The sequence below is a fragment of the Aspergillus fijiensis genome, assembly GCF_003184825.1.
Source record: "Aspergillus fijiensis CBS 313.89 unplaced genomic scaffold BO72scaffold_8, whole genome shotgun sequence".
In the NCBI taxonomy this organism is placed as follows: Eukaryota; Fungi; Ascomycota; class Eurotiomycetes; order Eurotiales; family Aspergillaceae; genus Aspergillus; species Aspergillus fijiensis.
In genome coordinates this window covers 557,570-572,698 of record NW_024468984.1, presented here as the reverse complement: position 1 = coordinate 572,698, position 15,129 = coordinate 557,570, and the positions used below count along the sequence as shown (strand labels likewise).

Here is a 15,129-nt window from a genome sequence, read left to right as displayed (position 1 = left end):
TGTACTGTAATCAAGTCAACATAACATCTTGATGAAAGAGATAGACAAGCAGCCAACACCAGCGCAAACTACTACTAACGCAGTGCATTCGTTTGGACTGGGGTCCAGCCCGGAGGCTAACTCACTTATCGGCAGCACAGCCAAAACAAGTTGGAACCCTCCCGCCGCCACCGTGTCCGTGTTTGGCTGGCGTCTGGTACGAATTTTTCTTTTTTTTTTTTCTTCTTCCTTTTCTTCCTTTTCTTATTTTTTTTTTACTTACATGGCTGTATTGCTGGTCACCTCTCCTCCCTTCGCTTCGTTAAAATTTACACGTTAAACCTTTTTCCCCCTTCTGGGTCCAGTCGGTTCCCCCAATAAGCAAGCCAACCCGTTCGATGCTAACCGCTGAACAGCCTTGAAGATTCTTACTTGGTAGGCACAAAAAAGTGACAAGAGAGGAAGAATGGTCGAAGGTGGCTGTTTACCTACACACACACACACCTGATAATTGTCCAGTAGTTACATGCAGCAAATGTGAAAAGAAGTAGTCAAGCAGTTAACATATGATGATTTTTAATCAATGAATTCGTAGTCATCCTTTCTTTGCCTCTTTTCAAATCTCTTCCCACAAAAAAAAAACTCTCTTCTTCTTCCTTCTTTAACTACTACTTCAAACCAAAAAATACCACCCACATCCCACCCCCCCTCTCTCTCCCTCCGCTGCTAAAATCCAAATCTGGTTTCAATTTTTTCCCTCTCCTCTCCTCTCCTCTCTTCTTACTCCTCCCCCCCCTCCTAACATATCTCCACACCGTATCCTCACCAACTCTCCTACCACCTCTCTTCCACCTTTTTTCCTTCTTCTTTTTTTTTGCTACACCGTAATAGAGGTTTAGATCTGGGAGATCGCCTTGTTTTGCACTTTATCAAATTCTCCCTCTAAGGTCTCTCTTTACTCCTTTCTTTCGTCTTTTGACACTGTGTCACTTGCTGTCTTATTCGGTCTCTTGTGTATTGCCACTCAACAGAGACACGGAATTTTTTATCTGACGTCCTCATTCCTTTCGTCCTGTTCCTATACAGAAAAGAAAAGGAATCCTACATCGGACGCGATTCTGGACAGCAACCTGTAATCGCTGCATCACTTTGATATCTTCGCGAAACAAAAAGCATTGAGAATTTTCCTCTTGTACGTCTTACACACCCCCCGGCTACAATTGCGCCACAACTGCAAAACAATCCACTTACGAATTCATCTGTCTCATTCAGCCAGTGAAACACCGCAAATATGGCCGACGGTCTGAAGATGGGAAACCTTTCCCTTAACGAATCTCAGCATGCGCCCGCTGCTCCCGCCAACACGGGTCGCGCTGCCTACATCCCTCCTCACCTTCGTGGACGCCCGATGGGTGCGAACATGGACGGCGCTCCTGCTCCTGCTCCTGCTGCTGCTGCTGCCGCCGCTCCTCCTCCCGGTCCCGCTGCCAACAACTCCTGGGGTAACAGGTATGTGATATCTCCCACCTCCCATAATTCCACTCGTTCTCGGTGGCACGAAATAGGTTGCCTCCTCAGAACTGTCCACAGCCGCTGACTTGGTATGCTTTTGACATGACAGAGGAGGCCCTCGTGGTGGAAACTGGGCTAACGCTAACGCTCCTGACTTCAGCCCTCGCGGTCCCTCCAATGGTAACCCTAACTGGACATCCCAAGACGGTCAACGCCGGCCCTTTAACCCAGATGCTTACGGAAACCCAGGACACGGAGGCTCCTATGGCGGTAGCTCCGGTGGCTCTGCCCGCGGCTCCGGAGATGGCCAGTGGCGCGACGGCAAGCACATCCCCGGCCCTGCCAACCCCCGCTTGGAACGTGAACTGTTCGGTGTTCCCAACGATCCCACCAAGCAGAACACGGGTATCAACTTCGCCAACTACGATGACATCCCCGTCGAGGCCTCCGGCCACGACGTCCCCGAGCCCGTCAACACCTTCACGAACCCTCCTTTGGATGACCACCTGATTGCCAACATCAAGCTGGCCTACTACCAGACCCCTACTCCCGTCCAGAAGTACTCTATCCCCATCGTCATGAACGGCCGCGACTTGATGGCCTGCGCTCAGACTGGTTCCGGAAAGACTGGTGGTTTCCTCTTCCCCATCCTGTCTCAGGCTTTCCAGCACGGTCCCTCTGCGGCTCCCGCCCAGGCCTCCGGTCAGTTCAGCTATGGCCGTCAGCGTAAGGCTTACCCCACCTCCCTCATTCTGGCTCCTACCCGTGAGCTTGTCTCCCAGATCTTCGATGAAGCCCGCAAGTTCGCCTACCGCTCTTGGGTCCGCCCTTGCGTTGTCTACGGTGGTGCCGATATTGGTTCTCAGCTCCGTCAGATCGAGCGTGGGTGTGATCTTCTCGTGGCCACCCCCGGTCGTCTGGTCGATCTGATTGAGCGTGGTCGTATCTCCCTTGTCAACATCAAGTACCTCATTCTTGACGAGGCTGATCGCATGCTGGACATGGGTTTCGAGCCCCAGATCCGCCGTATCGTTGAGGGCGAGGATATGCCTCACGTCAACGATCGTCAGACTCTGATGTTTTCTGCCACTTTCCCCCGTGACATCCAGATGCTGGCCCGTGACTTCTTGAAGGACTACGTCTTCTTGTCCGTTGGTCGTGTTGGTTCTACCTCCGAGAACATCACCCAGAAGGTCGAATATGTTGAGGACCACGACAAGCGCTCCGTCCTGCTCGATATCCTCCACACCCACGGCACCAGCGGTCTCACTCTGATCTTCGTTGAGACCAAGCGTATGGCCGATTCTTTGTCCGACTTCCTGCTCAACCAGCGCTTCCCCGCCACTGCTATCCACGGTGACCGCACTCAGCGTGAGCGTGAGCGTGCCCTGGAGATGTTCCGCTCCGGCCGTTGCCCCATCCTGGTTGCCACTGCCGTTGCTGCTCGTGGTCTTGATATTCCCAACGTTACCCACGTTATCAACTACGATCTGCCTACCGACATTGACGACTATGTCCACCGTATCGGTCGTACTGGTCGTGCTGGTAACACTGGTATCGCTACTGCTTTCTTCAACCGTGGTAACCGTGGTGTCGTCCGTGACTTGATTGATCTTCTCAAGGAAGCTCACCAGGAGGTTCCCTCCTTCCTTGAGAGCATTGCTCGTGAGGGCAGCGGATACGGTGGCCGTGGCGGTCGTGGCGGTCGCGGCCGCGGTGCCAACGCTACCCGTGACATGCGTCGCATGGGCGGCGGTGGCGGTATGGGCGGCGGCGGCTCTTTCGGTGGTAGCGGTGGCAGCTACGGTGCCCCTGGCGGTGGCTACGGCGGTGGTGGCAGCTTCGGCGGTCCCCCCTCCTACGGCGGCGGCGGCGGTGGTGGCTACGGCGGCTACAGCGGCGGTGGTGGCGGCGGTGGTAGCTACGGAAACCCTTCGGGCCCTACCGGACCTTCGTCCTGGTGGTAAATTCGAAGTTGTGATTTTTGACGAGGCTGTCGGGTCTGATTGGCTCCTTTCATCTCTTCTTTGTCTGTCCCAAATAACGGACATGATCAGAACGAACCCCGGGCCCACCTTCTACTCTCTTCCTCCCTCCCACTCTCTCTCTCTCTCTTCTTCTCGGGCCGGCTTTGTCATGACTGCCACGACTTCCCTCTAGACTTTTTCTTTTCTCTTCTCTCTCTCTTACATGTGACTGTCTGATGTCTTTTTTCTCGTTTGATGTCCCGGTGTTTTCATTTATCCATTTTATCTACCGCAGAGCATTTTGTTATTTTCCTTGTTTTTAGACATGGGTTTTCGATGCGGTCCGATCTCCTCCTCTCGCTGCTCCTGGTTATGACCTTCTTCTTAATCGAGAGCATTTGGGTCGGGCATGGATGTCATAGAATGCGTTTGTGTTTCTCCTGTGACCGCTTCCATCAAGATACCCTTTTTGTTCTCGGGCGGCCCTGTGGAGATCTGCTTGAAAAGACGCGTGCCGAGCGGGTGTGCCGGCTTTTCGTGCTCTGAAAAGTGCTTTTATGAGTTGTTCCCTGCTTGGTGCTAATCAACTGCATCGACCGTGTCTCGCAACATAGATTTTTTTCAGTTTCGGTATCTCATGGCGGATTTCCACATGCCATTTCTTTCCTTCCATCACTGTGACTTGCTATCTACCTCTGTTTCTCTTCCTGGCTGGGTGATTTCCTTCAGTCTGGAATGGTCTGTCCCGGGTTGCGCAACTGGTCTTGTGCCATGGATTTGAGCCAGAGCTTTCTCTCGGAAGCCTGTCCCTCGTTTTTCTTTCCGCGGGCACTGGTGCCTCGGTTATTGCATATCTGGGAATGGTGGTTTACTGGTATCACAGACAGATGGAGCCGATAGAGGTGGTTTCTCTCTGATCTGCTTTTTGCATTGTGTATGGCGTTGGCTTGAGCTACTGTGTGCACCAGATGATTCTCTGCACCGGGGTCCGTGGAGGCTGACACTGGATGGGATCTCCTTGTTTCTGTTTTCATATCTCGGATCCGTGGAGGATACGCTGCTTTAGACGGCGCTACTTTGTGGGGTGTTCATGGTTTCTCAGGTCGGTAGCAATTCGAGGCCAACTCTCTTGTTGATGTGTCTCATACACAGAAAGCTACTAGCTATTTACTCCTTGCCTGAACAAAAAAAAAGTTTGAGTCATATTCATGTGCCTTGGGTTCTCTTCTAAGCCCATGTCGTAGTGATCTTATATCGAGTCAATGAGGAACTGTGGGGTGTTATGGCTATTTTCAGAGTCCATGTGAATCGGCTGGTAACATAACACTCTCGGTAGAATATTCTCCAGCCGAAGACTTCTTCTGATCTTTGATCTAGAATTCAGGATACACCTACAATATCTGGAACTTAGTTAACATCGGAAAGATGAATAATGGGGATCACCGTCGTAGCATGCATGTCTGACCATATAAATAGTAAGGAGCCGGGATGGGGCAGGGTCTTCTCACCACTACATATCGAACAATCGATAGAACACTGAATAGACTCATTATCCCGATATTGTTCTATGGTATTGTTACCTGCTGCTGGTAACCAGTGATAATGATTTTATTTTGAGTATGTGAGTGAATAGTTACCTAGTAGTTAGAGTGAATCATTAGTCAGACCCGCGTCTTGTAACTTCCCGGCCGGGGGAGTTAATGAGCCCCCAATCAATTAAGAAGATCACCATCGCGGATCACGTTCCCACGCCATCCTCACCCAGCTTCCTTTTCTCTTTTGTCAACTTACTCACTTCCTCTCAATTCCTCTTATCACTGTCGCCAGTCACCCTTCCTTCTTAATCTGCGCATTTTCATCTGGCCACCTCCCTTTCTCTAACAATCCTTTCGGCTGCTTTGAAAGTTATAAGTCCTTCATCGAGTCCTTCCTTGAACGTCCGCGTCCATTACTTATCGATCGGTCGTCCCATCCAACCCATTACTCTCGACTCCTTGCTTTTGCACCATCTGCTGTCCACCGTGGTAACACAGGAAACCAAAGCCACAACGATCAATCACGAAAACTCATTACCCACTCCACGGACATAGCTTGACCGGTCCTGTCACTTCCCGATTCGAAGATGGCGGAGGTCGAGAGCAGCGTCGCGGACGAGTCGTTGGCGCAGTCCGAGGCCCCCGACGAACAGCAAACCCATAACATGACAGTCGGCATTAGGCGACAGGCGAATGGTACGATCGGCTCGGTCTATTCGGGAAACAAAATCCGGCACCTAAAGAAGGAGGATGGAATTCCTCTATGGCGCAAGGACATCCAGTATCAGTTTCTCAAGCTTGTCTTCGAGGATACAACCCCGGTCTTCACTCGCTGGCCTGATGGGGTGAAAGGTCTGGACTTTGCCGACATCTACATCGATGCTATGGCGAGAAGCAGCAAGACGAGTAAGATCCTGAAGGATAAATTGCAGAGTGACAAGAAGGCGGCCATCAGCATGGCAATGGTTTGTCTGCTGGTCAATTTTGGACGCATGAACACCACACTCAATTGTAAGTCCTGTCTTCTACTCTCGTGCGCTCTACATGGACAATGATGCTGACATGTCTCCTAGTCTTCCCCGAGATGCGTGCTCAGTTGCGGACCTATCACTCCATTCCTTCTCTGCAAGCGACACAGGACCCTAATGCCTACAAGCAGTTGCAAGATGCTCCTCGTCTCAAGTCGATTCTCAAAGGCGCATCTGAAGATGTTGACCAGCCCAACACGCTGGACAGAATCAAGCGTCAGGCAAAACCCCGCACAAACCCCGTCAATCTGATCTTTGTCCTGGCCCAATATGCCCCCAAGGTGTCGGAAATGCACTTTTTCCCTCCCCGTGATTTCTTTGACCTGGTCATGAGGGGTACACTCAGTAGTCGGAGCAGAGCCAAAGCTTTTCTGTGGTTGATGTGGTGGTATCTGGAAAGTGATTTCTCCGCACAGGCAGCGCTGGACAATCCCTTCGGTCCCGGTCTGGACGGTGAAGGCACCGGAGGTTTGCCTATCAAGGTTCCTCAGTTTGAGAGTCTTACCGAAGAACAGGCAAACGAGGAGAATGTGGATACCCAGTCCGAACTCGACTACGGTGAAGCCAAGCGCTTGGAACGTAAACGTGAGTGTGAATATCCTGCCTTGGTTAACACAAGAATACTAACACCGGTCTACAGGCATCCTGGAAGACGATGAGCCACTACCCAGAGTGCCTAAGCGCTCTAAGAAAGGTATCCAGCACGCTCCTGATTTCCTTCTTTCTGAACTCTTTCTGAACGCCGTTTCACTAACCTACATGCCAGGCCTGCCTGATCTCCTCGACGACGAAGCATCAGGAGATCTGTCTGGTGAGCACTTCAATCCATCGATTTCTTTTTCTCACCCCACTAATCTTCCACGCTATTTAGGTCGCGGTGACGGTCGCTTGTCCGCCATGTCCACCCCTCTGCATCCATCCACCAAGCGCCATCCACTAGATGATGAGGACGACTATCAGACTCCCGGACAGTCTGCGCGCTCCCGGTCCAAGAGGCCCAAAAGAGAGTCTTCTCTCAACCGTTCTCTTGGTCAGCAGCGTCTCATCTTAAGAACCAAGATGGATAACACACCTGACGCTGCTTCTCCAGCTCCTCCAGGCTCGGGCCACCCGATCTTGAATCGATTTGTTACAGAAACCACCCAGCCCACCTCCGCCCGTCGGCCGCGACCTCTCACTCAACACCAATTGGCTGTCGAGCAGAACCGTCGACAGCGGATTGAATACATTCTAGCTAAGCGCAAGAGCGAAGCGTACCGCGTTTTGCGTGCGAAGCGAGAAAGCGAGATACCTATTGTCCGCTATGGTCGTCGTCTTTCGAATCTCCCGGAAGGCTATGACACAGATGAGGAGGAGAAGGCCTGGGGCAAGGGTGGACTGGTGCCGAAGCCCGACGAGGAAGAAGACTTTGGTGAAAGTGCTAGTTACTTCTTGTCTGTGATCCGCAAGGCCGCCAGACGCTTGGATCGATGGGATTATGACGATGCCAATGGTCCTAGGCGTGATCGCAAGGCCGAACGCGAGGAGCGCCAGAAAGCGAGGGAGATGAGGCTCGCTATGGACAGTTCGGGTGATCTTGCTGGGCGCATCCCATCATCCGCTCGTAGTCGCGCTCGTGCTGCTCGCAATGCCAAGCGCAAACTCGCCAATGCGGCTGCCAGTACCCCATCCGCCAAGGAGCCAGGCGCTGCAAGCTCCTCACGGTCAAAAGCTAACCGCAATCGATCCCAGCGCGATGCCGAAGACGCAGTGGCGTCTACCCCGAACGCGGCCAAGGATGGTCTGGAGGCACCTGGTCGTGACCATGAACTCTCCCCAATGCCTGGCTCGACCCACCTGGGCGATGACGATGAAGGTGAGGAAGGACTAGACGACATTGACCGTGAACTTCTCGGCGAGGGGAGCGGAGATGATGACGGCGCTCCGACACCAGCGGCTCGCACGTCTCGACCGACAGAACCAGGCTATGAGGATAGTTTTATGGAGGCAGGCGATGCAGATGAGGATGCGGAAGGTCTCTCATCCGATGACAATGACGACGAAGAAGTTGATGACGAAGATCTCGATGAAGGAGAAGCGGAGGTGGACGCGGACGAGAACTCTTCCACGCTCGAAGGTGGCAATGGGTATGCTGCCAGCGAGACCTCTTCGGTGGCCGGCGCGGAGGGCGACACAGTTCTAGCGGATGATAAAGACGAGACTATGACTGATCTCTGATCATTTTCCTACGGATTTTGTTGGGGCTTTGAGCTTTCCAAGCGCCTGGCCTCCATCAAATCACTTCGGGTGTGCATTTGTTGCGATTGAAGGTTCTCTAGTGCATATTCGACCCTTGCTCTTTACCTGCTTCATCAAGCCCGAGTCCCTCTTTTCGCTTTTTCTCCCTTGTGTCTTGTTTTCCAGTGTACGATTATCCCCCAACAGGTTAACTATGTTTCTACTTCAATTCCACATGTATTGTCCTTCTAGTTTCCCTGTCATCAATGCTACATACCCCCCCTTCGGGATAGGTTGAAGCTTCTTGTATGATATAGATCAGGGAGCATTCTTGAAAAGCATGCGCTCGCTCTCTGCTGTGCTCTTATCGGAGTTGCCCCGGATGTAGCGTGACGGGGAGGGACGAGGGTGCAGGTATACTGCGGGGAAAGAGGTGGGGTCAACCTTCAATTCTCTTCCCTCTTTCCCCCTGGCGGAATTTGTACCGTCGAAAGTCGGAATGGCTCTCGGATTTGGGGGGTTGTTGCATGGGGCTAGTTCAGCAACACCTGCACCCTGACGACATCGGGACGAGCACGTTGACACATGTTACGGGGACCGTAGGCGGGGACGCAAGGAGGCAAAGACCCTAGGTTGGGGTTCTGTGCCTGACAGTTTTCAAAGAACACGCCGTCGTCATCACATGCCCGGTTAATATGTTGTGTATCCTACCTAGGATGCTATCCTGTGTGTCTGATAGTAAGATAGTAAGATGGTTACTGAGGACCAATATCTGTTGGTTCTGCAATTTGCATTGCACTTGCATTGGAAAGAATTGGGGAGTTAGTTAGGTACTGGTGAGAACTCGGGTTCTGAAATGTTGTTGGGAAGATTCCCTCCTTCATGATTAGTTAGTTAGTTAGTTAGGATGGGAGTAGGCATGAGTAAGACAGTCAGTCAGTCAATTTGCATGTGATTATTGCGGGTGGGCTTCCTTCCCCTCTGTCGGGGCGGTGGATTTGGGTGGGTTTTGGTGGATTCGGTGGATTTTCCTCCTTGAGTCTTTCTTTCCCTTCCACTTCCCCCCGAGCCCCAACATTCCTGAGTTCGGGTGAAGTGAGTTTTTGCTTGTTTGCTTCCCGACTGAATAACAGTGAGTGAGTGGTAACTTGTAAGTTAACAGGGACGGTACCTTACCTCCTACTCAGGGCTAAGTTACTTACTCCTACTTCTTGCTTCCTACCTCCTCCTCCTCCTCCTCCCTCCTACCAAACCTATTTATTTTATTTACTTCGTTCGCCGTGAGTATTGAGTCTCACTTTACCTAGTATTTATTCTTCCCTTTCTTAAAACTAATCCGCAATTCTTTCAATTGTTGCGGTTCTTGTTTGAAATATTTTTAGAAGAATAATATACTTATACCCCCGGACACACTATTCTCTTCTCTCTTGCCTTTCGTTCTGCCGATCCATTGCAGATCCTGCACCCTATTTCCACCACCAGCCCACACCCATCGCTCACCCATCACCCACGGTCACCCACGGTCACCCACGGTCACACTCGAGTAGCCTCGTACTGTGCTTCTGCTCCACCCAGGCGTTGAAACTAGCTGCTGAAGTTAGTCTTCAGTGACCCAATCGGTTTGTGGTTCAATCTCCTCTCTGTCTTCTCCTCCTCCTCTCGCATTCCTTCCATCCCCTCCATATCTGGCCACCGTCTGTGTGTTTGCAGCATTTAGCACGCTCTGGCCCTCTCTTTTCTCCTCTCCGATCCTCTGCCGCTCGTCTTCCACAACCCCCACCCCGAAGCACACAACGTTGGCTGACACGATCGTCATATATACCCCAGAGCGCAATTCGGCCTGTCCAGACTTCTACTTACTCGGACTGACTTTTAAAAGCCACTGGAGCGCCAGCCTGACTTTCTTAGAGCTCCGTCCACAACTTTTCGCATTCAACGAGAAAAGGAACCCCCTGCTATTGCTTGCTTTGCTCTATTGTGCGGATTGCCATTCATTGCATCTCTCAGCTCTCATTAAACTCGAGATACTTCACCAACGTTTTCGCCTGCCATGTCTGATGAGCCCACGATCCTTCGCCCGCGTCCGCGGCGCGCGTTCGACCTCACCCCCGAAGAGCCCTCCTCCCCGGCTGAGCCAGCCAATCCGGACCTGTTGAACCCGCGCGAAGGCGGTTCGACGAACGTTAGCCGCAACGTATCGATCATGAATCTGACATCGCCAACTCTTGTCGGGATTTATTCTCCGACCGCATTTGAAGGCACTCGCGACGATTCTTCGCCTTGGGGCACGGAAGCTCATACCCCCGAAGCTCTGAATGCTGGTATTCGGCCAGTCATCCAAGGGCCAGCACCGGGGAAGCTGCAGCGGACGCGGTCACGCCTCAGCCAGGGACTCTTTCGCGGGGTCATTCTCCCCCAGGCGCTGAAGAGCGCCTTCCTGCTTGGCTTCGGCGTGGTGTACGGGATCATTACGATCCACCTGCACGAGAATCATTGGATCACTCCGGTGAAGCTGGAGAACGTCCATTACTACGGATCATGGCAATATCTGGCATTCTGGGGCGTGGCGGGGGTCATTCTGGGCAACGTGCTCCCCTGGTTTGACCAGTTCTCGGATGACTTGATCAATGACGGCAAGCGAGCTGCTTCTTCGGCGAGTGACGAGGAAACTGCCGAACGCACACTGTCGTGGGTGGCGGCGGTCCGCAGCGTCGGGGCCTTTGTCGGAATCGCATTTGCTATGGTAAGTCGTGCCATCTCAGGCTTGCATTAAGCGTCGAATCTCTAACTTTACTTGTGATCCTCAGCGTCGACTACCCTGGGAATCTACGACCCAAGCTTCGGTAACCCTCGCACTGGTGAACCCTGTCTTATGGTATCTCATCGACCGCACTCGGACAGGGTTCGTCTTGTCGACTGTGGTTGGTTTGGCTGGAATGGGCGTTGTGTTGGGCGTCAACCCCGATCTGGTGCCATCCTCTCTGGAGCCCTCTAGCCCCACCCACCTGTTGGCCAACGTCACGGGGCGGGACTTCGGTTTGGACATTGGGATGACACAGGAGAGCATTGCTGTGCGGACATGGATTGCCAGTGTTCTGTTTTGCGCCTGCGTTTGCTTCGGAAACATTGGCCGGCAATTGGCCATTGGCAACTCCGGCAAACAGTCGCTCAAGAAGTGAGCGTCTTGATGAGGAGACATTGCTTCTTCTTCTTTACGATATTCGAACACCACTAGTAATACCTTTGTATACACACCCCTCTTGTCTCATTTTCATGCCCTCGGCTTTTGCCCTTCTCAATATGCATTTCCTCATTATGCCCCGTCCGGACATGATGGTCTGCTATTAGATAGAAATGACAAGTTACCACCAGCATCAGGTCTGCCAGACCGTACCAGCAGAAGTGAGAAATGTCTACGGGTTGGCTTTTTTTCTTTTGTTTTCCTTTTCTTTTGGGTGTTACGACGCGACTCATCATCAAGAGGCGCGAAAAGGATTGTAGAATCAATCATTGCAATCCCTACTATGGAGTTCAAGCAGGCACTGCACCCAAGATCGACACTCTGCTATAGAGCAGTTTGTCTCCATTCTGTTTGACGATTTCCGTACTTCATAGGTTATACAAGTATATCCTCGTAGGAACGCTTTTTTTAAGAATGTTATTTTAATGCGTTGTTCATGTGAAGAAAAAAAAGAAAAAGGAAAAGGAGGAAGCCGCGACGAAGCGCGGATTTTGTAGGGTGTGTGGGTGGTCTGTGCATAGATCATGTGATCGATAGGCGAACTTCTTTGCCGATGCAAGCTGTAATGAGTAAGCTACTCTTATGCACCTAGCATAATTGAGCTAAGTACTAGTTAGTTACAGTATGAGCCTTACTTTGCGCACACCTGAAAAGGCAAGGCCAGTGTCCGGCCCGGGGGGGGCACCACAGTTACCCACAGTGGCACAGAGGTGTGATGATCTATCAGATGCTTTCCACTTAGTTAACTACTAGTTACAGCACTGAGTTAGTAATCGCCACTGACAGTCATCCACTCCAGGTCCGAAAGCGGCGAAGCACCCCGCGGCGGGAACAGTGACTGAGCAGTGATGAAGCAACCTAGAAAGAAGATGGGCACTTTTTACCCCTCCCTCAGCTTCCCTATTTTTTTTCCTCTTGGAGCTATCTGGAACAATTTGCACCTGAGCCACACCTGGCAAACTCCCTACCACCCCGTTCCTGATCCCCTGGAGTTTTTCAATTGATCTCTACTCTTCACTCCTTTCCCCAAAGCTCAACATCTTGTCTTTCCCGCGGAGTTTGAGGTATGTGCTACTACTCTTTCCCGGCACTAGTCTAGCCCATCGGAACTTCCCAAGTTCCAATTGATCCATTCGACCTGGAGGGGTGGAGGGGTTGTGGGGGGGCACTCCTCCCAACCTGAACATTTTTCTCCCCTCCAGCATCGCTCTCCTTCATCTCTGACTTGTCTACTCCCAGTGTCTGTCTCACTGTCAGTGTCTCTCTCTCTCAGGATGTCTCAACAAAAGTCTGGTGAGTTTGAAACGTTCTGCCCACTGCTCTGCCCTCTCCCACTCGGTATCCCCGGGTGCAGCAGCTTCACGGTCCGCTTCGCAATGGAAATGGGCCGGTCGCTGTCTCCACATCGGGGCATTGTCTGTTGCTTTGCTTGTTGATTGATTGAAGTTCAAGGCTGACTTGAGACCATTGTGTGCCATTGATAGCCATCCTCTCCGTCTACGATAAGACTGGTCTGCTCGACCTGGCCAAGGGCCTCGTCAAACAGAATGTCCGGTTGCTTGCCTCCGGTGGTACGGCGCGGTTGATTCGGGAGGCGGGCTTCCCTGTCGAGTGAGTCATCATACTGATGTGGTCATGACCGGGGCCATATTCTCTTCCGTTGTTTTCAGCAAGAGGTAGAGCTGATGGCCGATTAGAGATGTCTCCGCCATCACTCATGCACCGGAGATGCTGGGTGGTCGTGTCAAGACTCTCCACCCTGCTGTCCACGGTGGTATCCTGGCTCGTGACATCGAGTCCGACGAGAAGGATCTGGCCGACCAGAACATCTCCAAGGTCGACTTCGTTGTCTGCAACCTGTACCCCTTCAAGGAGACGGTGAAGAAGGTCAACGTCACCATCCCCGAAGCCGTCGAGGAGATCGACATCGGTGGTGTGACTCTCCTCCGTGCTGCGGCCAAGAACCACGCCCGTGTGACTATCCTCTCCGACCCCCAGGATTACCCTGAGTTCCTCAAGGAGCTGGAGGCCGGTGATATCACCGATGCCAGTCGCAAGTCCTATGCCCTCAAGGCCTTCGAGCACACCGCCGACTACGACACTGCCATCTCCGGCTTCTTCCGCAAGGAGTATGCTGGCAACGGCGACAAGTACCTGGCTCTCCGCTACGGTACCAACCCCCACCAGAAGCCTGCCTCTGCCTACATGGTTGAGGGCAAGCTTCCCTTCAAGGCCCTGAACGGATCTCCCGGTTACGTCAACCTCCTGGACGCCCTCAACGCCTGGGCTCTGGTCAAGGAGCTCAAGCAGGCCTTGGGCTACCCTGCCGCTGCCAGCTTCAAGCACGTTTCCCCCGCCGGTGCAGCTGTCGGTGTCCCCTTGAACGAGAAGGAGCGTAAGGTCTACATGGTTGATGACATTCCGGGTATCGAGACCTCTGGCTTGGCTCAGGCTTATGCTCGTGCCCGTGGTGCCGACCGTATGTCCAGCTTCGGTGACATTCTGGCTCTGAGTGACATTGTCGATGTTCCCACTGCCAAGATCGTCTCCCGTGAGGTCTCTGACGGTGTCATCGCCGCCGGCTACACCCCCGAGGCTCTGGAGATCCTCTCCAAGAAGAAGGGTGGCAAGTACCTTGTTCTCCAGATGGACGAGAACTATGTTCCGGCTGCCGAGGAGACTCGCACGCTGTACGGTGTGCAGCTCTCCCAGCACCGCAACGATGTCGTCATCTCTCCCCAGAAGACCTTCAACACCATCATCACTCCTAAGGACTTGAAGGCTCTTCCTGACTCCGCCCTGCGCGATCTTACCGTCGCCACCATCGCGCTGAAGTACACTCAGTCCAACTCTGTGTGCTATGCTCTGAACGGCCAGGTCATCGGTCTCGGTGCTGGCCAGCAGAGCCGTATCCACTGCACTCGTCTGGCTGGTGACAAGGCCGACAACTGGTGGATGCGCTTCCACGACCGTGTGCTGAACATCAAGTGGAAGCAGGGCACCAAGCGTGCCGATAAGAGCAATGCTATTGACCTGCTCTGCTCGGGTCAGACCCCTCGCAACGAGGCCGAGCGTGTGGAGTATGAGCGTGTGTTCGAGGAAGTCCCCGCCCCTTTCACCGCGGAGGAGCGTGAGTCTTGGCTGCAGAAGTTGAGCGAGGTTGCTGTCTCCTCTGATGCTTTCGTAAGTTGATCCCATTCTTCCGTGACATGGCACTTGTCAACTAACAATGGACGCAGTTCCCCTTCATTGACAACGTCTTCCGTGCCGCCCGCTCGGGTGTGAAGTACATTGCTGCTCCCAGCGGTAGCCAGAACGACCGTCCCGTCTTCGAAACCTCTGAGAAGCTGGGTATTGTCTTTGTTGAGCAGGGTACCCGTCTGTTCCACCACTAACGTGACATGGATGGGGCGGGTCCATGCCAAACAATCACACCTGTGATGGTTGTGTTTTTACGATGATTTATTCCTGAAACTGTGATGATCAAAGGCCTGCAATAGCGATATCCCAATTTTAAAAAGTGCCTTGTTATGAGACCGATGTGCACAGCGTCGAGGCGTAGAGTTGTACCTTGTTGAGAATCATCTACCAAGACACTTGTATCGCAGCGCAGGATCTGCAGGCTAGGAACAAGCCCGAGGCTGTACACT

At 52.6% G+C, this 15,129-nt stretch overlaps 4 protein-coding genes across 4 annotated transcripts; all 4 read left to right on the top strand.

Annotated features, from left to right (window-relative positions):
• The first annotated feature begins 1,385 nt into the window (after positions 1 to 1,385).
• Positions 1,386 to 3,698, top strand: BO72DRAFT_445242 (DEAD/DEAH box helicase). The gene is made up of 2 exons (XM_040943986.1): positions 1,386 to 1,488; positions 1,652 to 3,698. The coding sequence occupies exons 1-2, from the start codon at positions 1,400 to 1,402 to the stop codon at positions 3,456 to 3,458; spliced, it is 1,896 nt and encodes a 631-aa protein (XP_040804683.1). The 5' UTR covers positions 1,386 to 1,399; the 3' UTR covers positions 3,459 to 3,698.
• A 1,485-nt stretch (positions 3,699 to 5,183) lies between these two features.
• Positions 5,184 to 8,522, top strand: BO72DRAFT_445241 (putative INO80 chromatin remodeling complex (Ies1)). Its single transcript, XM_040943985.1, has 5 exons — positions 5,184 to 6,004; positions 6,067 to 6,606; positions 6,662 to 6,715; positions 6,788 to 6,832; positions 6,893 to 8,522. The coding sequence occupies exons 1-5, from the start codon at positions 5,581 to 5,583 to the stop codon at positions 8,236 to 8,238; spliced, it is 2,409 nt and encodes an 802-aa protein (XP_040804682.1). The 5' UTR covers positions 5,184 to 5,580; the 3' UTR covers positions 8,239 to 8,522.
• Positions 8,523 to 10,171: 1,649 nt separating this feature from the next.
• On the top strand, positions 10,172 to 11,443 carry BO72DRAFT_285835 (INSIG family protein). The gene is made up of 2 exons (XM_040940332.1): positions 10,172 to 10,981; positions 11,046 to 11,443. Exons 1-2 carry the CDS (start codon positions 10,289 to 10,291, stop codon positions 11,415 to 11,417), a joined length of 1,065 nt encoding a protein of 354 aa, XP_040804681.1. The 5' UTR covers positions 10,172 to 10,288; the 3' UTR covers positions 11,418 to 11,443.
• A 1,279-nt stretch (positions 11,444 to 12,722) lies between these two features.
• Positions 12,723 to 15,015, top strand: BO72DRAFT_445239 (phosphoribosylaminoimidazolecarboxamide formyltransferase/IMP cyclohydrolase). The gene is made up of 4 exons (XM_040943984.1): positions 12,723 to 12,772; positions 12,964 to 13,090; positions 13,177 to 14,662; positions 14,719 to 15,015. The coding sequence occupies exons 1-4, from the start codon at positions 12,754 to 12,756 to the stop codon at positions 14,872 to 14,874; spliced, it is 1,788 nt and encodes a 595-aa protein (XP_040804680.1). The 5' UTR covers positions 12,723 to 12,753; the 3' UTR covers positions 14,875 to 15,015.
• Positions 15,016 to 15,129: the final 114 nt, after the last annotated feature.